Source organism: Mytilus edulis, chromosome 5, assembly GCF_963676685.1.
Source record: "Mytilus edulis chromosome 5, xbMytEdul2.2, whole genome shotgun sequence".
NCBI lineage: Eukaryota > Metazoa > Mollusca > Bivalvia > Mytilida > Mytilidae > Mytilus > Mytilus edulis.
This window is the reverse complement of record NC_092348.1, coordinates 35,768,863-35,795,397: the sequence shown is the minus strand read 5'-3', so window position 1 is coordinate 35,795,397 and position 26,535 is coordinate 35,768,863. Positions and strand designations below refer to the sequence as shown.

The 26,535-nt window shown below is 31.8% G+C and overlaps 1 protein-coding gene across 1 annotated transcript; it reads right to left on the bottom strand.

The window, feature by feature from the left end:
* Positions 1-555: 555 nt before the first annotated feature.
* Positions 556-26,305, bottom strand: LOC139523556 (uncharacterized). The gene is made up of 3 exons (XM_071317673.1): positions 26,202-26,305; positions 1,239-2,983; positions 556-1,128 (listed from the first exon to the last, which is right to left on the bottom strand). Exon 2 carries the CDS (start codon positions 2,959-2,961, stop codon positions 1,279-1,281), a length of 1,683 nt encoding a protein of 560 aa, XP_071173774.1. The 5' UTR covers positions 2,962-2,983; positions 26,202-26,305; the 3' UTR covers positions 556-1,128; positions 1,239-1,278.
* Between the last annotated feature and the right edge of the window lie 230 nt (positions 26,306-26,535).

Below are 26,535 nucleotides of genomic sequence, written 5' to 3'. Positions count from 1 at the left end.
TGTTAATTGCATACATTTGTAACACAAAAAGCCTACTTTGATTTTTATGAGATGTTTTTGGGAGAATTTATCTCATTACGGAAAAAAGCTCAAGTCAATCCATTTTAAGTCTTTTTTTCTAATTTGAGTTTGACCATAGAAGTTTTACATCAACAGTTGATCAATACATGTATAATACTTCCATCGTTTGACAAACATAAGGCCAAACAAAAAAGTATATGTGTTTACTGTCATGTGCTGAAAAAATAGGATAGGTACATGTAGCTAGGGATTTTTTTTGTTTTTAATATTGCATCTATCATGTCTATGGGAGCAACTTTGCGACTTTAACAGTGATTAGTCAAAAATGGTAAAAAAAACTTTAGGGTAGGGGATAAAAATAAGGGTAGGTAGGTACAGTTAATTCACATACTCTTTTGTTTGGCCTTACGAAGTGGTTTCGTGCATAACGTAAATGAAATATATCTATAACCTATTCATTATAATTGCTAGCTGGCTCTTTCTAAATTAAAACAAGGATTCTTTTTTCTTTACTCAGTCTTACAAATCTGCATATACGTGTATATATATATATTTATTGATACCCTTAAAGGGCAATTGCAAAACATTGATTATGATACAGATCTAGAGATACAAAATTGTACAATATAATTATCAATGATAAGAAATAAATAAATAGCTTACAACATGCATAATATATATCATACATACCTATAAAACTAACAATTGTTAATAAAAAATAATACATTCTATACATAGTATATAAAGAATATTTAAAATTGAGAATGGAAATGGGGAATGTGTCAAAGAGACAACAATCCAACCAAAGAGCAGAAAACAGCCGAAGGCCACCAACAGGTCTTCAAAGTAGCAATAAAAATCCTGCACCTGGAGGATTATTTTCACAAATATTCTGAGCCTCAATTTGATGAAGAATAAAAATAACGTAGTCAAGCAGATGCCAAAAAAATATTCTGAATCCAGTTTTTCCTCATAACCTAAAGTCATGAAAGTGTCAAATATTGAAAAAAATAATTTGATTGATAGCATCAAAAAACATTTTTTTTATCTGACTCAGACAAGAAACTGGCATAACCCGGCCCTCCCTTCAAGTTAATTGTTGCTTGCCTATGGTTTTCCATCATGTTATGTTTTCATGATGTATCATCTACATTGTAACATTGTAAACTTGAATAGGATCATAACCCGGCCCTCCCTTCAAGTTAATTGTTGCTTGCCTATGGTTTTCCATCATGTTATGTTTTCATGATGTATCATCTACATTGTAACATTGTAAACTTGAATAGGATCATAGGATGTGTAATATACAAATAACATGTTTCTGAACTTGTCAAAGCAAATACCACTGGGTTTCTGTAGAACATCTCCTTCCCTTAACAAAACCTGTGCAGAGCTATCCTTTTGTTTCAAGACATGAATATTGTTCGATGTCTTACCACAAATGTAAACATTTCCATCTGTGTCAAGAACAATTCCAGAGACATCTTTCAAATCTTGAGTTTGGTATAGACAAACTTCCTCACCATAATCCTTCATACAATATAAACAATCCGCAATTGCATAATACACTTCATCATCCCTACCAACACTAAAAGCTTGAATCTGACCACCGGACATTTGAAGGGTCTTCAAATACTGGACAGCATGACCATTGATATCCATTACAATAATTTCACTTTTATAAGCGATATATAATTTACTCCATGAGGCAGTTATAAGGTTACAACCTTTTGCCATCTTCATGATATTTTTGCAATGAAGTGTACCGGTACCATCTTTTTCCAGGAATAGAAGTTTTTTATTGTCCACTAATACAACAGCTTTGTTTCCACCAGGAACTGCAGTGCTATCTGTTGGTGAGCCTGGAATTTTAATATTACTTATATGACCTCCAGCATCATTAAATAAAAACACCTTTGAGGATGAAAAAAGGTTCAACTCAACAACAAGAAGATGACCAGCGTCCGTTATTGATACACTGCATACAAATTTTTCAGTCTTAATTGACTCGCCAGGTGTTGCACAAATAGCTGATATTTTCATCCCTTGCACCATGTTCACATTGTATGGTGTTGACTCCATATTTACTTTTCCAAATAGTAATTCCATTTTAGAACACAATTCAACTGGATCAGTGAGTTCCATTTTCAACGAATATGCCTGCATGTTGTAAGACATTTCTTTCACTTGTAGGTCCCTTACGTTCTTGAAAGCTTTCAATCTTTGCAGTAACATAAATGCTTGTTTATCTGATCCCGTATTCAGTATGGAAGACATTTCGTCTAAGAACCAAGCAGCTTCTTTTCGTCCATCTTCTGCAACTGTTTTGTCTTTCATCAATTGATCGAGAACTTTTTTTTCTTGACTTTCAACATCCTTCAATAATGTTTTATCAATCATTTCCTCAAGGTATCTAACCAGTTCTAGTCTTATTTCATCAATTTTCTTTTTTGCTGAAGAAACCTCGTTAGAAAATATCTGTTCAACTGTCTGCTTATTTGCAAGAATAGCACTGAAACTTTGTAAAATATTTGTAATTTCTGTTTGAATACTGTGGAAATTTTGTGAGTTTTTTGTCCCATTGGAAGCAAGGTCGATAGGAACTATATCACTATTACATGACGGATGTGAACCAAGGCAAGCATCACATAACATAATATCATGTTTCTTGCAATAAAACTGTATTTCAACTGATGGGTGATATACACATGTTTCAGGTGTTTTAAGGATTGTTCCTTTGTTTTCTGTAGCATATGAAGAAGAAGCATCATTTCTTATTTCTGTTAAATAATGATTTCTTGTTAGTTTTAAAGATTGATGATGTTGAACACACCCTGAACACAACTGTTCCTCACAAATAGTACACCATTTGAGAGATGGATTTTTATTTCCTCCTTCTAAGCAAGGACCACATATAGCTGGCATGGCATGTCCCGACATGATTTATATAGGTTGTTTTTACCTGAAAAATATAATAAATTCTAGTTTATCAGACAGAAGGCACAAACATAAAATGCTAATTTTTTAAAGAATAATTGATTGGTTGCAAAGTATAGTTAAATTATTGTAGTCCATAATTTGGCTAAGACTAATACTACCATTATAAACTTTGCATTTTATATTATCTTAGCCGAACAGCACATTAACAAATGAACAATATTAAAGAAAGTCAATGAACCTGGACTATTTGTAATTTAGAGCTTGACATATATATCATGTATACAAGCACAGCTACTTGTAAATGATGGCGGTATAGTGATATAAGATGTCTACTTTGTTCCTTTTTCTATTGGGCATCGGTAGCTGTCTGATGAATGTTTTCTACTGGTTATCAAGAAATATGTCATATAATTTCATACCTGCAAACTGTCACTATTTGAGGGGGATTTCCCCATGGAGGCTCCCACATGGACATTTTGAAAGAGCAATTCTGTCCACAATTTAAACAAAACAATAAATTTTACAATGGCTATAAGCTTGTAATAGTATGAAGAAGCCAAAATAACAACATTAAAATATATTTGAAGGCCCCCTTGATGTTTTGTTGAACTCTAGGATCCATCTTGCACGTAAAACCCCCATGGGCATTTTGAAAAGTTGGCAGGTATGTAATTTTAAACAATATTGGGAAAGTACACTGTTTCAAACAAAATGGTGAAACTTCCACTGATGAAGGAATATCATTACTTGTGCATGGCTATTTCTATGATCTTTAAAGTTACAATACTTGATATCTTGATCATGAGTTTATGATATATATATATATATAAAACATTTAAAAGGTTACCCATGCAATTAATAATCCAATCATTTATACAGTTAGAAGACAATTGTAGATACATGTATTGATATTATTTTGAGGAGTAAAATATAATCATATATTGATACAGACACAACATGATGATGTACTTTATATGTGTTATATGTACATGCATATGTACATTGTACAATGAGGTTTTCACTATTCAAACAGGATGTTGATTACACTAGCAATGAATAGTTATCGTTTGTATAAACATGATAAAACAGCTGTTTTGACCTGAGACATTGATGTTTTTAAACAAAATAAAATGTTTATGTTAAATTAATTGATTATTTATTGCCACTTTCAGCACCATTAAAATTGTGCATTCAGTTTTTATTTGCAGTGGAAGCCTAAGTGCCTGGAGATTACATCTTAAAAAGCAGTTGGAAATTCCATTGGATCACCAGTTAATGTGATACACAGCTAGAAACACATTATATATTCATAATTACTTTAAACATCAGCACAAACGATGATAAATCAGCAAATTTGTGAAAGCAAATTTATATGAAAGTCTAAAGATTTGCACAACAGTATAATTTATATATAATAATAAGATGGTAATATACGAAGATCTTTAATATTAAATAAATGGGGAATGTGTCCATAGGCACACAGATGATGACCCCGCTAGCATATAACGTTATAAGGGGACATAGCTCAATAAGTGTAAAAGTGAAGCTGCCAAAATCATGAAAATTTGAAATTAAACAGAGTTTAGTGGTTATAAGCATTATATATACATTTCATTAAATTTAGTTGAGACATCCGTGTACTTGGGACACATTCTTGTTTCACATGAAATAAACAGATTTTTTCTCAATATTGCAAAAATTAAAATTGCATTTTAGTCGAAAATGACAAAATCGCATTAAGAAATGCATGCAATAATTTCTGAATTTGAAAATCATAAAAGATAATCAAAGCACCTATGTTCATATGGTATTTGTGGATCCATATTAGGATAGACGACTGACTTTTTAACTGAAAGGGAAACTACGCAAAAAAATCAAAAATTGATATTATGTTCATTTTGTATAAAAATGCTCAAATTCATAGATATTAAAGTTTTATTCCGCTAGATAAGCGATCACCATCGATTTTAAATTTAGAGTATCAATTCTCTGCGTTCGGTCATTTTGTCTTCTTTCCCGATTAATAACAACGATATGTCTATAAACCACAAAGGAACAAAACTACAGTAACCGATGTAGTTGTAATTGCGTGTCGATATCTTGTCAATCGTACGGTTGTTTTATCCGACTAACTAACTTGATACGGAAAATATTCTTATTTTTTTTAAATTACCATGGTCTGTTGTTTTTAAACTGTTGATATTGGAATTAGGTAAAAAGTCAAAGTTAAAATCATAAATAAGTGTTCCGTGAAAATTGTTTTCGAAAATCTAATTTGTTCATAGTTCTGTAAAGTAATAAACTTTTTTTCAAATAAATTCTGATCTTCCCTCATCTGATCACCAGCATGGCTAAAGGTATTACTTCCAAAGGTATTGTTAGGGGTGTGAGGTGACACGTCCAGGTATTCAAGCGATTTCCTGTCGGGCTTGCAAGTTCATGCATCGTTTCACTTCTGCAGGTATTGATCAGTGTACACGGCCGATAACTTATAACTTTTCATTTTGAACTATCAGATGTATAATATACAACTCTGTCTTACTTGTCATTACTAAACTCATACGCTTGTTTTTAAATAATATTTCTGGTGTAAAGAATATTATTCATAAAAACATAAATAATACCCTTAAAATAAGATTTGATGAAATTAAAATCTATTTGAATATTTTTTCCAAGGGTGAATTTGGGAAAATGTAATATATATACTCATTGTCAATAGTGAAGGACAGATTGGAACATACCAGAAATATTGATTTAATAAAATGTACGCACTTGTCGACGATTCGTTTATACGACTGGGTAGAAAGTTATGGAACTATAGCGCAATTTAAAAGATATACATGTATACATTGAACATAAGAAAAAAACATATATTTTGAATAAATTGGGGTAAAAGTTTTGTAAATAGACTAGTCCACGTATGCCATCAGTATGTTATCATCGAATGTCGATAGACTATTGTATACCAGAAGAAGAAGAGAACCAATTTGATTTAAATACAGGTCGATGTATAACTTTTGCTTTGGTTCATTCAAGTTGAAGTTGTGGACATAGTAAAATCACAGATTTATATTTCAATAAGATTGTTCTCGAACAAAGGAAGGAATTCGTCATCACAATTGTCATATATGCCACTGGATGAACACTAAGTATCCCAAAGGGATGTGAATATTTTGCTGGAAAACTGTTGAGTATCAAAGTTTCAAATTAATTACGGGATATATTTTCTTTCTTGGTATTCAATAACAGAAAAAAGAATAAATTACTTGTCCGCTAAATAGGGGTATTCTTGTCAGATAAAAGACTTTTAGTTATATTTAAAAAATAGGGAAATATTACATTAAATTGGTTCTGTCTTTTTTTTAAACATCGTTAAAAAGATGTGTGTCAAAGGTGAACGCCACAAGAACCCTGTAATACTAGTACGAGAGTATAACATGTAAACAATCCTTCTCAATGATATGGTTGTATTGGAAATCTTTTCATACAGATTGACAACTCATGGTCCGATATGCATGTAATATTTGCCACATGACGCCCATAGTTCTTTCTACCATCATCATCTTATTCTTTGATATTGCTGTAAACATCGATGGTTCACACCCAAACAAAATGGAAGTAATTTACCTTCAGAGCTTCTCCGTGTTATGCACTTGTGAAACTTAATATATAGACGAAATTTCTGTATTGAAATGAATCTACATCTCACAAACAGGATTTTCAAATAACGATTTTGAGTAATCACCTTAATACAAACCAATATACACGTATGGCAAGATATAACCATGAAGAGATTTATTTTTTGTCAGACGCAAGAACTCATCACTATCATAAACGTATACGTATATATGCATGCAGTTTCAAATATCAAGAACAAGCGGTCGATGTTGATAGTCCGTTTTCTAACTGTTCAGAGTTAGACATGTCACTTGTTCATTCTTGGAAGCCTTCATATTCCCCGTCCAACGATGGGAACTCTTTCTGATTGTGTTGACTATAAATGCTTGTATGGTAATTCTGTCGTTTATCTGTACAAGTGGTTGCATTTCCTCTCCTTTCCCAACAAACAAACGAACGAAACGCTACTAGTCTGCTTTATCTGGAGCTCATCCTCAATGGCGCTTATACGTCAGGAAACTTACATGTGTACTAATAATGATTGTTTCAAGAACAACGATGTATGGACGAACTATTCTAAATTCGTCAATATCAGTTATGCATGACTAAAATATAAGTGTTATTATAACTACTGTATTACTTATTTGGATTAATGACGGCTATCATGTTCAACATTGCACAAATATTATCATAGAATTTAAAAAAAAAGATGTACAAAAATCCTCAAAAATAATAATGCCTTAGTTTAGATAATTGGTATTCTTTTCACAAAAAAGACCGTGTAAATGATTGTCCAATGAATTTAATTATGTGAAAATGAAATGTTAAAAAGAAACTAAAAAAAAATCATGCATGTTGTATGTTGTATTTTTTTTTCAATTAAAAACTTTAAAATTGCGATAGTTTTATTAGCATTTAAACACAGCCAGATTTGAATACAAGTTAAGAAATTCCGGTAAAGTCAATGATATCAAACAGATGTGCACTGGTATATCAAATTGGATAATATTGCATTTAGTTTTTATTAAAGATTAAAACTAATATTTTTTACTTCATATTTGAATCTTTACGCCAATTGCCGCTAAGAAAGTAATCAAAAATTGTTTCCTTTTATTTTTATACACTTTCGGAATTACGAATCTGAATTTTATTTTCAATTAATTTACACAATTTTTAAAATTATTGTATCTTTATTCTCATCGTGTATTAAATCTTAGTGTATTTTAATTAAATACAGCATACTCTTTGTAATCCTTTCTGCTAATCCTTTCCAAATAACAACATTCATACCTGTGTACGCTTGAACTCACACCTGCGGCTAAATAGCTACAAGGTAAACGAATTGACCTCAAGCCGAGAAATATACAGTGACCTTTACAAAATAATATACACACTCTGCTCACACATTAGTTGCATTAAAATGATTATCAAAACAATAACGGTAAATAGAACTGAAATATTTTCAGTTCAATATCAGTAAATATGTTTAAGAAATATTTTATGAAAAAAATCTCAACAATAATTAATGAAATTTATTCGAAAACATTTACTAGAGATAATTGTATAGGAGTTTAATTCAATCAATACAAAACGGTATATGCATATTCATTTTCGTTCATTCTTATATTGTGGTTAATAACTACGACCATTCGTCAGCTGTGCGCTTTTAATTACGTATATTGTCGATAAGCTATAAGAGTTAAACAGATTTTATTTTTTCCCAGAATTCAACAAATCGGGCTAAAACGTACGACCCACTCGAGAATTCAACCAAAAAAGTTACAAATACTTGATTTTCTCCGTTATTAGAAGGAATATAAATTTAAAACTTTTCAAATGTGTTTTTTATGTTAAGATGAACATAATAAGATGATAAGTAAAAAATCGCGGAATTTCCCTTGAACGTTGACAACAACTTTTGATGAAAGGGGGAAAATCTGAATGGCAAAATATAATAATTGGAGTGCTCCAATGTGTACTAGGACCCGTTCTTTTATAATATTCATAAATGATTTACAATGTTGTAGTCTATAGTAAAAAAAAATGCAGACGATACCAAAATAACATAAGGACCTAAGAGCTATGGTTCCGCATCTACTTGATGACCAGTGGCAGATGCAGAACTTTTTATAAGGGGGGGGGGGGGGGGGGCTGCTGACTTACATAAGGCATGTAAGGGGGGCTTGTTCCTGTCATGCTTCAGAAAATTTAGTTGCTCTCTATGGTCCGCAAATAGAAAAAAAATAACATAAGGACCTAAGAGCTACAGTTCTGCAGCTAGTCATCAAGGAACCCGTGGCCATAATTGGAAATTAGTGAAAACAATGGATGTAACACTTCTTTTCATTTAAGACATTTCCACACCCTATTATTAATGATTAGAAGTTATTTCTTCAAAAACTGTGGAAGCTGTTAAAATTAGTATTGATTGTCATTGGGAGTCAGTTACATGTATGTATCAGTTAAGGGAATACCATACAGTTTTGATCCTGTATTTACATTATGATAAACATTTCCATATAGACTATTTTTTACCTGATTAAAAGAAATATGTAAAAACTAGAGGCTCTCAAGAGCCTGTGTCACTCACCTTGGTCTATGTGCATATTAAACAATAGACACAGATAAATTCATGACAAAATTGTGTTTTGGTGATCATGATGTGTTTGTAGATCTTACTTTACTGGACATTCTTCTTGCTACAATTATCTCTATCTATAATGAACTTGGCCCAGTAATTACAGTGGAAAATATATTCTAACAAGAGGCTGTCACAACGAAAGCAAATCGGATTTATTAACATTTATTTGTATCCTGCCAATATCACAAGAACCATAACTGATGAACGGTGAAAGTGAAAATCGTCAATATCAAATTTGACCTCCATTTTGTCATCAGTATCAACATATCAAAATTTGAAAAGCTTAGGTTGAATGGTTCATGAGTAAATGCACGAACACGACTTGAAAAGCCATTTTTCAATCTTTCAAGAACCATAACTCCTGAACGGTAAAAGTCAAAATCGTCATTATTGAACTTGACCTCCATTTTGTCATCAGTAACAACATATTAAAATTTGAAAAGCTTTGGTTGAACAGTTCATGAGTAAATGCACGGACACGACTGAAAAGCCATTTTTCAATCTTTCAAGAACCATAACTCCAGAATGGTAAAAGTCAAAATCGTCATTATTTAACTTGACCTCCATTTTGTCATCAGTAACAACATATTAAAATTTGGGAAGCTTTGGTTGAACAGTTCATACGTAAATGCACGGACACGACTGGAAATGCCATTTTTCAATCTTTCAAGAACCATAACTCCTGAACGGTAAATGTCAAAATCATCATTATTGAACTTGACCTTCATCTTGTTGTCTGTAACAACATATTAAAATTTGAAAAGCTTTGGTTGAACGTTTCATGAGTAAATGTACGGACAACATTTGGTTGCCGACCCCGCGGCCGCCCGACCGCCGTACATCCCCAAATCAATAACCGACATTTTTGTAACAAAAATCCGGTTAAAAATTTACAAAAAATTACAAAAAGTTATGAAAATTGTTTAAAAATGACTATAAAGGGCAATAACTCCTTAAGGGGTAAATTGACAATTTTGGTCATGTTGACTTATTTTTAGATCTTACTTTGCTGAACATTTTTGCTGTTTACAGTTTATCTCTATCTTAATTATAATATTCAAGATAATAACCAAAACTGCAAAATTTCCTTAAAATTACTAAATTATGGGGCAGCAACCCAACAACAGGTTGTCTGTTTGGTCTGAAAATTTCAGGGCAGATGGATCTTGACCTGATAAACAATTTATCCCCTATGTACTATTTTTAGCCATGGCAGCCATCTTGGTTGGTTGGCAAGGTCACACAACACATTTTTTTAAACTAGATACCCCAATGATGATTGTGGCTAAGTTTGGATTAATTTGGCCCAGTAGTTTTAGAGAAGATTTTTGTAAAAAATTACTAAGATTTACGAAAAATGGTTAAAAATTGACTATAAAGGGCAATAACTCCTAAACGGGTCAACTGACCATTTCGGTCATGTTGAATTATTTGTAAATCTACTTTGCTGAACATTATTGCTGTTTACAGTTTATTTTTATCTATAAATATATTCAAGATAATAACCAAAAACAGTAAAATTTCCTTAAAATTACCAATTTAGGGGCAGCAACCCAACAACGAGTTGTCCAATTCATCTGAAAATTTCAGGGCAGGTACATTGTAGATCTTGACCTTGAAAACACTAAAACCCCATGTCAGATTTGCTCTAAATGCTTTGGTTTTTAAGTTATAAGCCAAAAACTGCATTTTACCCCTATGTTCTATTTTTAGCCAGGCGGCCATCTTGGTTGGTTGGCAGGGTCACCGGACACATTTTTTAAACTAGATACCCCAATGATGATTGTGGCCAAGTTTGGTTTAATTTGGCACAGTAGTTTCAGAGAAGAAGATTTTTGTAAAAGTTAACGACGATGCCGGACGCAAAGTGATGGGAAAAGCTCACATTTATATATATATAAGCCCTTCCGACCAGGTGAGCTAAAAAGGCAGTGATTATTTTGCCGGCTCCGACAAATTAGCCTCTTAGGTGCTATTTAACCGGTTCTGGCAAATTAGCCTCCTTGGCGCTATTATGCAGACTCTGGCAAAATAGTGATTTATATAGAGTTTTGCTATTTTGCCGGTCTTATTTCAGATTTTTAATCAGACTTTATGAAATACATTTTATAAATGATTTATGCACAAATCACATATGTGGCTAGATGTCAATAAATTTTTCGTCTCTTCCTTGCCTTTTAGATCTGGTTAATCAACTTTTGGTGAACGGCACTCATTAGATTACATGTAAAAATTTTAAATTGTTGGATATTGGAGCACTTTGAAAACGACAATTATGTAACAGTGGAACGAGGACTATACATTTCATGAAAAACAGACTTAACTTTAAAAATAAATATATGGTGCAACTAAAGTATTCAGACTAATAAAGAATAATGTAGAGACGATGCATATAAATATAGCTATTGTCAGCATTTCTTCTATGAATGTTAAATATATCTACAACTTTTAAAACAAGTGATCAGTGCAGACACAAAAGGAACATTGCAGTCAATCTTAAAAAGTATTATGTGCACTTCATGTCTGCAGTGGCAGCATCTTTCTTATACCAGACTAAAAAAATGTACCAAAAAACATGGCACTGGTTTTTAACGCCTGTAAAGCATTTTATTTTAAAATTTTTATTAATGTTACTTTTTATTTCAAATTTATAGGATATTTCTATTAAAGGTTTAATTAAAATGTCGATGTTTTGTATGGGTTTGAATGCTTTGCATGGAATATCAATTTTAATATGCAAGATTTGTATAAATGTTTTAAAGAAGACGTATACAGATTTCTATATTTTCTCTATTCTTAATTCATTTGCTACTATTTTAATATTAATTAAGACCGGCAAAATAGCAAAACTTTATATAAATCGCTTTTTTGATAGAGCCGGTGTCACATGGTATTTTGAACCCCATGGTAAATTGACCCCGGGGTCAAAATACCGCTATGGTAAATTGAACTCCCCCCATGGTAAATTGAACCCCCATGGTAAAATTGAACCCCCCTGTTTTTTTCATCCTAGATGATTATTAGAACATTTTACATTAATCTAAGGCTTATCATAGATTAAAAAATCATTCATACAAGAAGGGGAGGTACATTTTCCATGCTTGATTAAAAGAAATATCTTTGTTTGGTATAAGTGCTCTGAAGTCTCTACCAACAAAATGTCATTCAAAATACTTATTGACACAATATAACTAGACCATATGTAGCTTGAATGCTTTAATTATTTATAATTATAACATATGTATATATATTCCGGACCATATGAGTATTTGGACCATACGCGTATGGTCATGACCATATGCGTATACTCATATGGTCCGACCGTACGCGTATGGTCGGACCATATGAGTATAATACTCGTTTGGTTATGAACGGGCCGGACCATATGAGTATTTGGACCATATAGGTATATTTATTTTTCCAAATTACATTATAAACGTTTCAATAATACAAGAACTTTATCTAAAAAAAACAGTGATTGTTTAAAACATGACAATTTTTTAATTTTATAATAAAAAAAACTACGTAAAAATTTAATATTGATGCCATAGTTAGTTTTCATCGCTAGTTACATTAGTGCATGTAGGCTTGAATGACATTCACTTCCACACGGTATCATAGCTTTTTTGCATTTGCAAGTTTTGTGCACGATCTTTTTCATTTACACATTTTGTTTGCGAGTGAAAAACAAGCCTTTTTTGCAGCTGCGTACAGTGATACCGAGGTCTTTGGCAATTCTGATGTCTACAGTGTTTTTAAGAAGCTCTAGATCTCAAATATCGTAAAATGGTTGACTGCAATACACCATCTTCACAACACAACTTAAATAAACTAATAGTATGCTACTTTCCAGTGACTTCTTATGTAACAGTTCATTAAGAAATTTTTGGAATTTAATTTTTTAGTCGACATATTGCCATTTACTCGTATTAACAAATCGGTTATGACCATCGGTAATGACCATCGGTATAAAATGTGTTTACTTTAAATTTGACAATTAAGTAAAATTGACAATGTGAAACTTCTTATTTTTATTTGCTTATCTTTTTATTATAATATAACGATAAAATTACCTATATGATAGCGTCTTTTGAATGAACGGTCATACCATATGAAGAGTTTAGAAGTATTAAAAGTAAACTGTAACAGAGTGTTAATTACCCCGACCATACCATATGAGTATATACCCATATGGTCCAAATACTCATATGGTCTGGAACATATATAAGGGTAGTTTTGATTTTCCATGGTAAAAAAAGGGGGAGGGGGTCAAAATACCATGGCGAAGTAAAATTTAAAAAAATATCTTTTCCAGCAAGTTAAATACATACAAACTACTTATTGGTGAATTCTAACTACATAAAAGTGTTAGAATTGCCAGATTTTTGGAAATTAAAGGTCTAGAGTAAGGGGTCAAAATACCATGTCAAAGTAAAATTTTCAAAATATCTTTACAAGCAAGTTTAATACATACAAACTACTTATTGATGTATTCTTACTACATAAAAGAGTTCGAATAGACCACTTTCGAGTTCATCCGTCACCGGAAAAAACTCGTCAATTATACGCGCCTTTATCATCGTCATTTGTGCGTTTGGGGGCGTCGTCACTTCCTTCCAATGTTGAGCGAGTGGTTGGAAAACTATAATTCTATATTGTACGAATTATTCGGCAAATTGAATTCTCAAAATTGACAATCAACACTGCTGTCATTAGGGAAATGTCAGTAAGTACCTACAGAGCAACCATTATTTCTAGTTTATCCTGCACAAAGACGATCACTAAGACGCTTGATGAACGTAAATAGTGCAGGGATACAGGCGAGCCCCTCTATCTGGTAAATGACGTCATAAAGGCGTGTATAATTGACGAGTTTTTGCCGGTGACGGATGAACTCGAAAGTGGTCTATTGCCAGAATTTCTGAAATTAAAGGCCTAGAGTAAGGGGTTCAATATACTGCAGGGTGGTCAAATTATACCATGGCAAAGTAAAATTTTCAAAATATCTTTTCGATCAAGTTTAATACATGTTGTACATACAAACTAACTTATTGGTCTATTCTTACAACATAAAAGAGTTAGAATTGCCTGAATGTTTTGAATTAAAGGTCTCGAGTAGGGGGTTCAATATACCGCAGGGGGGTGTCAAAATACCATGGCAAAGTAAAATTTTCAAAATGTCTTTTCCATCAAGTTTAATACATACAAACTTGTTGGTGTATTCTAACTACATATAAGAGTCAAAATTGCCAGAATTTTTTCAATTGTCTAGAGTAAGGGGTTCAATATATCGCAGGGGGTCAAAATACCACGACAAAGTAAAATTTTCAAAATATCTTTTCCAGCAAGTTTTATACATACAAACTACTTATTGGTGTATTCTAACTACATAAAAGAATAAGAATTGCCAGTCTTTTTTAAATTAAGGGTCTAGAGTAAGGGGTTCAATATATTGCAGGGGGTCAAAATACCATGGCTATGTAAAATTTTCAAAATATCTTTTCCAGCAAGTTTAATACATGTACATACAAACTACTTATTGGTGTATTCTTACTATATAAAAGAGTTAGAATTGCCAGAATTTTTTTTAATTAAAGGTCTAAAGTAGGGGGTTTAATATACCGCAGGGAGGTCAAAATACCATGGCAAAGTAAAATTTTCAAAATATCTTTAACTTGACCCCCCTGCGGTATATTGAACCCCTACTATAGACCTTGAATTTCAAAAATTCAAGCTTTTCTAACTCTTTAACATAGTAATTATACTCCAATAAGTAGTTTGTATGTATTTAACATGCTGGAAAAGATATTTTAAAAATTTAACTTAGCCATGGTATTTTGACCCCCCTGCGGTATATTGAACCCCCTACTATAGACCTTAAATTTCAAAAATTCTAGCTATCCTAACTCCTTAACATATTAATTATACTCCAATGAGGAGTTTGTATGTAGTTAACATGCTGGAAAAGATATTTTAAAAATTTTACATAGCCATGGTATTTTGACCCCCCTGCGGTATATTGAACCCCCTACTTAAAACCTCAAATTAAAATCAAAGAGCTGAAAGCTCTGAAGAAAAATGACGCCACTGTCTCTAATATTGGGATAGTTTTTATGCAAGTCTTGATTTTCACATACCGTAATTAGTTTAACAATGCAACATGTATCGTAAGCATATAATTGATATTCGTATATGTGTGTGTGTGTGAAGTGAAGGTGACAACTGGCTGGTTTTTTAAGACAAATGAATAGGTCAAGACTAGCTGAATTGTACAAATAAATACCGTAGAAAGGCTTGTATATTTCTCACTGGTACATAGTCTGAATCTGAGTCCGTTCGCTTCCATTCACGTTTGCGCCCACTCATTTTCACCCCTTTCACTTTCACACCCTACATGTTCACACCCAATCTTAATTGGTTTTGTGTTTAATAACTATGTAAGCAAGTGTTTTCTTATAAGTATAATTGTTGTCATTGTCTCAAAATAAAGTTAGACAGCAATTTTTTTTTTGTGTTGAATAAATCTTAATTATGTTTTGGATAAGGTATTGCTAAAAATAATAATAATCCTTTCTAAATAAAGTGGTATTTTGTCAACGTTTTATTTTGTGTTGAATAACTCTTAATCATGTTTTGGTTAGTGTATTGCTATAACTTGTTTCATTGACTTGTTTCAAAATGAAGTGAGATTCTGACTATGTTTGTTTCTGCGTGTTGAATAAATTTTATCATGTTTTGGTTATATTAGTGGATTGCTATATTTTGGTTTCTATGTTTTATTGTTTCGTTGTTTCAGATCAATGGGACCAAGCTGTTAAAAACAATTATCTTTTGTGTTTTTTCCTTTAAAATATCTTCAATGTTTTACTCATACCAAGCTATAAATACATTCAGTATTTACACCAAAGCAATTTAAAACAACAACCATAATTTTCCAATTATTCAACTTGAATTTGAATTAAAATTGGGCGTGAATGAGTAGAGTGTGAATGTGCGAACGTGTAGGGTGCGAAAATGTATTGGGCACAAACAGACCTGATGCCACACAGTCTGAACCCCCTTCTCCCACAAAATATTAAGTAAATAATCTTTTTGTTACTGCTATCAAAGGTCTAATGAAACTCAGATAGTTTCAAACATTTGTCAAAGAATTCTAGTCAAACTGGCACCTAGTTAAATTGGCACCTGAACGTCGTAGGAAGGCGTCCCAGAAAAATAATAAATTAGCCTTGCCAGACGTCATAATTATTTGGACTAATACATGAGATATTGTGTATTTTTCTGCATTATTTTAACCAGTTGAGCATTTTACAGGATTGTTGGTTTAATGCTGTTTAAACTTTACTGAAAAACAAACACCTTAAATTTGCTAATTATTTGGCATGAAAGTTTGATTTATTGAAAGGGACTCATAGTTTTCCATTTTATTTTAATAATTGACTTGTTTTTACAATTACACAAATTGTCTAATTGTTAAAACAACAGCTTTGGTAAGGGCTTCGTTGTTTACCTTTATACACCACATATTCACTTTCGTTTCGTGGTTTACCGAAATACACAACAACATATTCACTATGTACTTGGTAACAGTAATTAATTAATTGAATAGAAAATATTATATCAAATATTATTGGATGCCGAATTGACGTCGAATAGGTGCCGATTTGACTAGATGCCAATTTAACCAGGTGCCGACTTGACTTGTACGTTTCAATTCCTCTGCGATCGTTTGCGGTATTTTCTTGAGAAAACCTATTTCCCATCATCAAAGAGAAGAAGAAACTGCTTTAAAATGATTCTGGAACGCTTCATGATTGTTAAAATAAGTTTAATTCACTCAAAAACAATTTTAAAACTTGCGATTAAACAGGAAGTTTCCAAAGCACGTGTAAAAGAAGAAATTAACCGGTGAGAGTGGAAATCCGTATATGACAGATATCCCTATAGTACGACTTTGAAAGTAAAACAGTTCAATCCTTTTGTAAAACAATCTTTAATATACCTATCACATTAATGTTTAAATGGTCTTAAGCTTATTCAAACCATATAAGTCGGTATGAAACACCAAAACGGAATGAACAATAACCGATTACGTTTTGTAGTTTACAAATTCTAAAACTGGTTCCCGTCAAACTACAACACTTTGTTCGAGTGTAGTGGAATACAAGCAAAAACCAGTGTAAACTGGGTCCTGGCTGGTTTAATACTACACAATGATGCATAATGATAACACAAGCAGGTTCCAGTTTGTTTGGAAAATAGGAAATACGAAACCAAGCGCGGTAGGCAGAGCAATGTAATGAAGTTCAGGTCGGCAGTTATGGAACAATGACTGCGTCATTTTCCAAAAAATGATAGCCAATAAATATTAAATTAGATAATCTGCAATACTATTTATCAAAAACAGAGGGGTTCAATGTGCCGCAGGGGGGTTCAAAATACCATATGTAAAAAATGACCCCGGTCAAAATACCATGCGGTATTACGACTCCGGGGTCATTTTATCGCATGGTATATTGACCCTGGGTTCACTTTTTAGGGGGTTCCAAATACCATACGACACCGGCAAAATAGCACCAAGGAGGCTATTTTGTCGTAGCTGGTAAAATAGCCCCTAAGAGACTATTTTGCCGGAGCTGGCAAAATAGCCACGGCCAAATAAAAAATATACCTTCATGTGCTACATATACTTTTTGAGTAAAAAGAGGTCAAAATTTGTATATTTGTGCAAAATTACGATTTGTGGCTGTAATTTTCCTTTCGAAAGAAAAACATAGCTTTTTGTTTTAAAAGATAAGCACAATTTTTTGTTTGTTTATAAATAATTTGTAATTTCTGTATTTTATAAGTATCCTAAAACTGTATACATTTCTTATTCAGAAATAACTCATATTTATCAAATGTTCATGAATGTAGAAAAAAACATCATTTTTTGCTGTATATTTATCAAATTTAAACAAAATTGCACTATGTACGTTTTCATGAAAATTGGCCCACATAATCTTTTCGCTTAATCAAACCAAATGGCATTTTAACCAAGAGGCTCTCAAGAGCCTGAATCGCTCACCTTAATTCTTTTGGTTAAATCTCTCATCAATGATTATTTTGGCTTTTCAATTTATTTAAATGTTTTTTGGATTGTCCTATTTTCTTCAAAAGCCAAAAAAAATAATCATTTTCTCCTATGTTCTATTTTAGCCATAGGAGCTATGTTTCTTGACATACAAGGAAATAAAATATAAAACTTATACTAGATACTCTGAAACTCATTTAGCCTAAGTTTGGCTGAAATTGATAAAGCAGTTTCAAAGGAGAAGAATTTTTAAAGTAAGTCAACATGATGAACAAATTGTGAAAAAAGTCTTTAAAGGGCAATAACTCCTTAAGGGGTCAATTGACAATTTTGGTCAAATTGACTTAATTGAAGATCTTACTTTGCTGAACATTATTGCTGTTTACAGTTTATTTCTATCTATAATTATATTCAAGATAATAAACAAAAACAGCAAAATTTCCTTAAAATTATCAATTCAGGGGCAGCAACCCAACAACAGGTTGTCTGATTTATCTGAAAATTTCAGGGCAGATAGATCTTGACCTGATAAACAATATTATCCCATGTCAGATTTGCTCTAAATGCTTTGGTATTTGAGTTATAAGCCAAAAACTGCATTTGACCCCTATGTTCTATTTTTAGCAATGGCGACCATGTTTGTTGATGGATCACAACTTCGGATATAATTTACAAACTAGATACCCTAAGGAACATTCAGTTAAAGTTTGGAAGTATTTGGCCCAGTAGTTTCAGAGGAGAAGATTTTTGTAAAAGATTACTAAGATTTACAAAAAATGGTGAAAAATTGACTATAAAGGGCAATAACTCCTAAAGGGGTCAACTGACCATTTCCGTCATGTTTGACTTATTTGTAAATCTTACTTTGCTGAACATTATTGCTGTTTACAGTTTATCTCTATCTATAATAATATTCAAGATAATAACCAAAAACAGCAAAATTTCTTTAAAATTACCAATTCAGGGGCAGTAACCCAACAACAGGTCTGATTCATCTGAAAATTTCAGGGCAGATAGATCTTGACCTGATAAACAATATTATCCCATGTCAGATTTGCTCTAAATGCTTTGGTATTTGAGTTATAAGCCAAAAACTGCATTTGACCCCTATGTTCTATTTTTAGCAATGGCGACCATGTTTGTTGATGGATCACAACTTCGGATATAATTTACAAACTAGATACCCTAAGGAACATTCAGTTAAAGTTTGGAAGTATTTGGCCCAGTAGTTTCAGAGGAGAAGATTTTTGTAAAAGATTACTAAGATTTACGAAAAATGGTTAAAAATTGACTATAAAGGGCAATAACTCCTAAAGGGATCAACTGATCATTTCCGTCATGTTGACTTATTTGTAAATCTTACTTTGCTGAACATTATTCCTGTTTACAGTTTATCTCTATCTATAATAATATTCAAGATAATAACCAACCAGGTGCTCCGCAGGGCGCAGCTTTATACGACCGCAGAGGTCGAACCCTGGACAGTTGGGGCAAGTATGGACAAAACATTCAAGCGTGATACAGCTCTGAATTTGGATTGTGATCAAATTTTTGACATTATATGTTGTTTTTTTTACACAAAACAAATGTCAAGATTTTACAAATCAATTAAAGATTTCTTCAAACTTTTTAAATCTAAAATTAAATAGTTGACACAGCATAGGTTTCTGACACAGAATGAATGTGGTCTAATGAACTTAAAAGTTTTTTTTTTGCCTTTGAGCAATTCACTATGCTGTTGAATATTAATCCTTTTAAAAAAATGTTTGAAGAAATTTTCTTTTTATTTATGAAATCTGAAATGAGAAAAATTTAACCCCCCCCCCCCCTCTTTTTTTCACATCCCTGTTTCCCTTTTTCCAAAACTGATATCAATTCAAATTTCTAATGGAGTTTGCAACAATAACTACTCTTTTAAATACATCATAAGATATTAAAATGTAAAATAAAGTGCTTGTTATCACTGAATGGTAAAGATTGGTTGGTAGTAAAAGTGAATATACATTGTTTATTGTATAAAACAATAAAAAAAACTTCATCAGCAACATTTTATATTGGCAAATTTCCAATGAAGTTATTTACATAAAGTTATTGGCAAATAAAAATAGAAAATGACATCATAGTTATGTCTGGCAAATGTCCAACATACATTATCTAAAAACATTTTAGATAAGATAAGGAAAAAAAGCTTCATCAGCAACATTTTATATTGGCAAATTTCCAATGAAGTTATTTACATAAAGTTATTGGCAAATAAAAATAGAAAATGACATCATAGTCATGTCTGGTAAATTTCCAACATATATTATCAACTACTATTCTATACAAAGAAAGATAACTCCAATTGAAAATTAATTGCTATTGCACAATATTGTGCAATTAGATATTTCTTGCTTTTGTGCAATACTGTGCAATTGAAAATTTCTTGCTATTGCACAATACTTGATATGGAATCCTGATTTGGACCAACTTGAAAACTGGGCCCATAATCAAAAATCAAAGTACATATTTAGATAAAGCATATCAAATAAGCCCAAGAATTTAATTTTTGTTAAAATCAAACTTAGTTTAATTTTGGACCCTTTGGACGTTAATGTAAACCAATTTGAAAACTGGACCAAAAATTAAGAATCTACATACACAGTTAGATTTGGCATATCAAAGAACCCCAATTATTCAATTTTTGATGAAATCAAACAAAGTTTAATTTTGGACCCCGATTTGGACCAACTTGAAAACTGGGCCAATAATAAAAAATCTAAGTACATTTTTAGATTCAGCATATCAAATAACCCCAAGGATTCAATTTTTGTTAAAATCAAACTAAGTTTAATTTTGGACCCTTTGGACCTTAATGTAGACCAATTTGAAAACGGGACCAAAAATTAAGAATCTACATACACAGTTAGATTCGGCATATCAAAGAACCCCAGTTATTCAATTTTTGATAAAATCAAACAAAGTTTAAATCTGGACCCTTTGGGCCCTTTATTCCTAAACTGTTGGGACCAAAACTCCCAAAATCAATACCAACCTTCCTTTTATGGTCATAAACCTTGTGTTTAAATTTCATAGATTTCTATTTACTTAAACTAAAGTTATTGTGTGAAAACCAAGAATAATGCTTATTTGGGCCCTTTTTTGGCCCCTAATTCCTAAACTGTTGAAACCAAAACTCCCAAAATCAATCCCAACCTTTCTTTTGTGGTCATAAACCTTATGTCAAAATTTCATAGATTTCTATTTACTTAAACTAAAGTTATGGTGCGAAAACCAAAAAAAATGCTTATTTGGGTCCCTTTCTGGCCCCTAATTCCTAAACTGTTGGGACCTAAACTCCCAAAATCAATACCAACCTTCCTTTTGTTGTCATAAACATTGTGTTTAAATTTCATTGATTTCTATTTACTTAAACTAAAGTTATTGTGCGAAAACCAAGAATAATGCTTATTTTGGCCCTTTTTTGGCCCCTAATTCCTAAACTGTTGGGACCAAAACTCCCAAAATCAATCCCAACCTTTCTTTTGTGGTCATAAACCTTATGTCAAAATTTCATAGATTTCTATTTACTTAAACTAAAGTTATAGTGCGAAAACCAAGAAAATGCTTATTTGGGCCCTTTTTGGCCCCTAATTCCTAAAATGTTGGGACTAAAACTCCCAAAATCAATCCCAACCTTCCTTTTGTGGTCATAAACCTTGTGTTAAAATTTCATAGATTTCTATTCACTTTTACTAAAGTTAGAGTGCGAAAACTAAAAGTATTCGGACGACGACGCCGACGCCAACGTGATAGCAATATACGACGAAAATTTTTTCAAATTTTGCGGTCGTATAAAAACAGCAAAATTTCCTTAAAATTACCAATTCAGGGGCAGCAACCCAACAACAGGTTGACCTGATAAACAATATTACCCCATGTCAGATTTGCTCTAAATGCTTTGGTTTTTGAGTTATAAGCCAAAAACTGCATTTGACCCCTATGTTCTATTTTTAGCAATGGCGACCATGTTTGTTGATAGATCAAAACTTCGGATACAATTTATAAATTAGATACCCTAAGGAACATTCAGTTAAAGTTTGAAAGTATTTGGCCCAGTAGTTTCAGAGGAGAAGATTCTTGAAATAGTTTACGACAACAGACGACGACAGACGACGACGGACGACAGACGACGGAAGACGACGGACGCCAAGTGATGGCATAAGCTCACTTGTCCCTTCGGGACAGGTGAGCTAAAAAGAGGGGTCCATGAAGGCATGAACTTGTTTTTAAGTTAAATAAGTTGAAATGCTAAAAATCAGCCGAAAACTGCATCTTTTCCCCGATAAGTCATAGGGTGACGTCCTGGAAATAACAATTTACGTTAGCAACGTCATTACCTCCCCTGTAAATGTATGTATGCCCTTAAGTAGAATTCAATTAAATTGATGAGGACATGCACACATAGTTCTTCTATACATAACTTATTATTGTGTGAAATATTGCCCCAAACCATGCAGGATTGATGATTGTATCAGTTTTGAAAGTGTACTAAAATAAAGAGGTCTAAAAAGGATCCTTCCATATGAGCCCCATAACGATCTTACATGTATCATGTAGGTATGCCGTATGGTAGTCCTGGGAACAGTATACATATATATGTTCCTGAGTAGTCCAAATAATAATAACGTCTGGCAAGGCTATTTTAATTTTTTTCTGGGACGCCTTCCTACGTCGTAGGTCGTAGGAAGGCGTCCCAGAAAAGACGTAGGAAGGCGTCCCAGAAAAAAACATTATATCCCCAAAACAAACTGATATATCCCGAGAAAAAGATTTTTTATGGTGTTATGCTTCTTTTTATAGTGTCATACTACTATTCACAATACTAAAGAATATTAATTAGAGATATTACGCGTTTTTATTCAATAAAAGTGTAATTTCATTTAAAAATGATGAAATTTAATTTAGTTACAAATTTGAGATTAATCCTTTTAGAAATGAAAAAGTTATAAGCATTTTTCATTTGGTTCTGTCTTTCTATAAATATATGATTATATAAAGATCGATTTTCTGAAGATTGCGTGTATTTTTATTAATTATGAACGCCTTAAACCTTATTATTGTATGCTGTTACACTAATTTAAGCAGTATAATACCTATAACATCATTAAAAATCTTTTTCTCGGGGATAAATTAGTTTGTTTTGGGGATATTACGTTTTTCTCGTATTTCTCGGGAAATCGTGGTACCCGCCTTGGGGTTACACTAATGACTGGACCGAATGACAGGACCGAATGACAGGACCAAATGAAAAATGCTAATTACTTTTTCATTTCTCAAAGAATTGATCTCAAATTTGAAACATAATAAGATTTCATCATTTGATATATAGATTTAAAAAAATAAATAAAAAAAAATTGTAAGAAACTTTAGAAAACGTGACAGGACCAACTCTGATAATGACAGGACCAACATTGACAATGACAGGACCAAATAAGAATGCCAATAACTTTTTTATTTTTCAAAAGAATGATCTCAGATTTGAAACATAAAATGATATGTCATATTTTGAAACATAAATGTTATAAAAAAATATAGATTTTTTTCAAAAACTTTCGAAACATGACCAACCTCGACAATGACAGGACCAGATGAAATGGCTAATTACTCTTTTATTTCTAAAACATATTTTCTGAAATTTGAAATATAATTATAGATTTAACCATTTTATACATAGAGAAAGGAATAATATAGAAAAAAAAATATTAAAAGCTTGCTGTAATGTGACCTGACCAACACTGACAATGACAGGACAAACCTCGACAATGACAGGAATTATCTCAGATTTAAGATATAATAAGATCTCATCTTTTTTAATACATCAATTAAAGACAAGGCATACCTAAAGAAAAAAAAATCTAATTTTTTTTTTTGCAAAAACGTGAAATGACCATAGTTCCTACTATACAAATCCTTGTTGAAATTAATTATAAAAAAAACACACATTAAGATTGAATGATTAAGTTTTTAGCAAATAAGGGAAAAAAGCTAACTTGGGGAAAAACGTTAGGTCTGCGAACGCCCACCGCGTTATTTGAACTTTTTATTGGTATACTGTATTAAATAGAGGTGTAGAAATATTGTTGAGCTTGAGAAACTTTGTTGATTATTAAATATATTGCTGTGAAAGTCTATCCTTCTGATTAGTACAACTATATGTTTATTTATCTTTTGTACAAATATTTATCATATTAATTGATATTTCACACATGCTATATCTCATATATATGCTATATATATCATTGTTATATCTTCTCTGTAACTATATGTTTTTCGTTTATGAGAATAAAGATCATTCATTCATTCATTCAGAATATTTTGTATATTAATTACTGGTCATAATCTGACACGTCTGAACACAATTAAAAGGTAACAAACAAAAGATGTGACATAAGCCATAAAGAAGTTGATATATCCAATAAAGATTGTGATGACAGTAATTAAAATCACATAATAGTTCATGTCGTTGTTTTATTAATATTTTCAGAACAGTAAATAATTATTTCCATGCATTACTAAAGGAATGCTCGAGTTAATGCAGGATATATCTTGTTAGTTTTATTTCTTATAATAAACAAATAAACATTTCTTGAAGTATGCCCGACCATTGCATGCATGATTTCTTGGCAGTTTTTAAATATTTTCATAAAATATACTGAAGCAAACATTTTCACGGACTACTTTAAAAGGTTTGATACCTTTCCAAAGTGGCTTAAATTGGACTTCATGATATCAAGAAATATTATGATGATAATTCAATAAATCTTAATTTATTTTTAGTTACATGAACTATCTCTTAAACTACGCCAACATACGTTTAGCAGCTAGGTCAAGATTTTTAACCATCATAAAATATATTTTCCTGAATTTTTAAGAAATATCTTACTTATTATAGATCAGAATTGAACAATTTCATTAAAATAAGAAAGAAATTATGATTCAGTTTCATCGGCCAGATCATAGCCGATGTTGGTCAGGTCACATAACCGAAAGCTTTCAATACGTTTTTTTTTCTATATTTTTCTTATATGATGTGCGAAATGGTCTAAATTGTCATTATTTCAAATTTGAGAGGAATATTATGACAAAAAATAAAGCATAATGAGAATTTTTATTTGGTCCTGTCATTGTCGAGGATTGTCCTATCATTGACAACGTTGACCAGGTCACATTACAGCAAGCTTTTTTCCCCTTTTTTCTTATATTTATGTATAAAATGGCACAATCTTCACATATTTCAAATTTCAGAGAAATATTCTGAGAAATAAAAGAGTAATTAGCAATTTCACCTGGTCCGGTCATTGTCGAGGTTGGTCATGTCAGTCAGCGATGGTCATGTTTTCGAAAGTTTTTGAAAAAAATCTATATTTTTTATAACATTTTGGTTTCAAAATATGACATATCATTTTATATTTCAAATCTGAGATAATTCCTTTGAAAAATAAAAAAGTTATTAGCATTTTTATTTGGTCCTGTCATTGTCGATGTTGGTCCTGTCATTACCAGAATTGGTCATGTCACGTTTTCTAAAGTTTCTTACAATTTTTTTTAATTTATTTTTTTAAATCTATATATCAAATGATGAAATCTTATTATGTTTCAAATTTGAGATCAATCCTTTGAGAAATGAAAAAGTTATTAGTATTTTTCATTTGGTCCTGTCATTTGGTCCTGTCATTCGGTCCAGTCATTAGTGTAACCCCCCGCCTTGCCAGACGTCATAATTATTTGGACTAGCCGTATGGCAGTAAGCCAACGACAACGCCCCTTTTCTACAAATTCCTTGATCCGCATCTGTATTCCAAATGGCTTAAAATATGTTTTAATAAAATAACTGTGATACTTAGTAATTATTATTTAGTTTCTTACATTCAAATCATAATTTTTAACATAATTCTCTTCTGTCATTGATCATGTTGATTACATTATAACGGGAAAGTATGTAAGGGGAAGTAAACAAAGATAATATGCTAGGAAAATGTCATTCAAACTTCTCGGTGTTAATCAATAATTTATAGAAAAAAGAAACAAGTTGCTTTCTTTAAAAAAGAAATGCAATCGTAAACCCAAAATGCATGTTTGGTATTAAATATTAAATATTTTTTAAGAAAAGAGTTGGTTTCTAGGCTTAATTACAAATTAATAATGTTTGTGCTTATAAAAAAAGAAATGCAATACGTGAAATCATCCCTAGGTTTTTGGT

Bases quoted from the DNA above. Each gene is read 5' to 3' on its own strand.
- LOC139523556 (XM_071317673.1), bottom strand. From the start codon at position 2,961: ATGTCGGGACATGCCATGCCAGCTATATGTGGTCCTTGCTTAGAAGGA.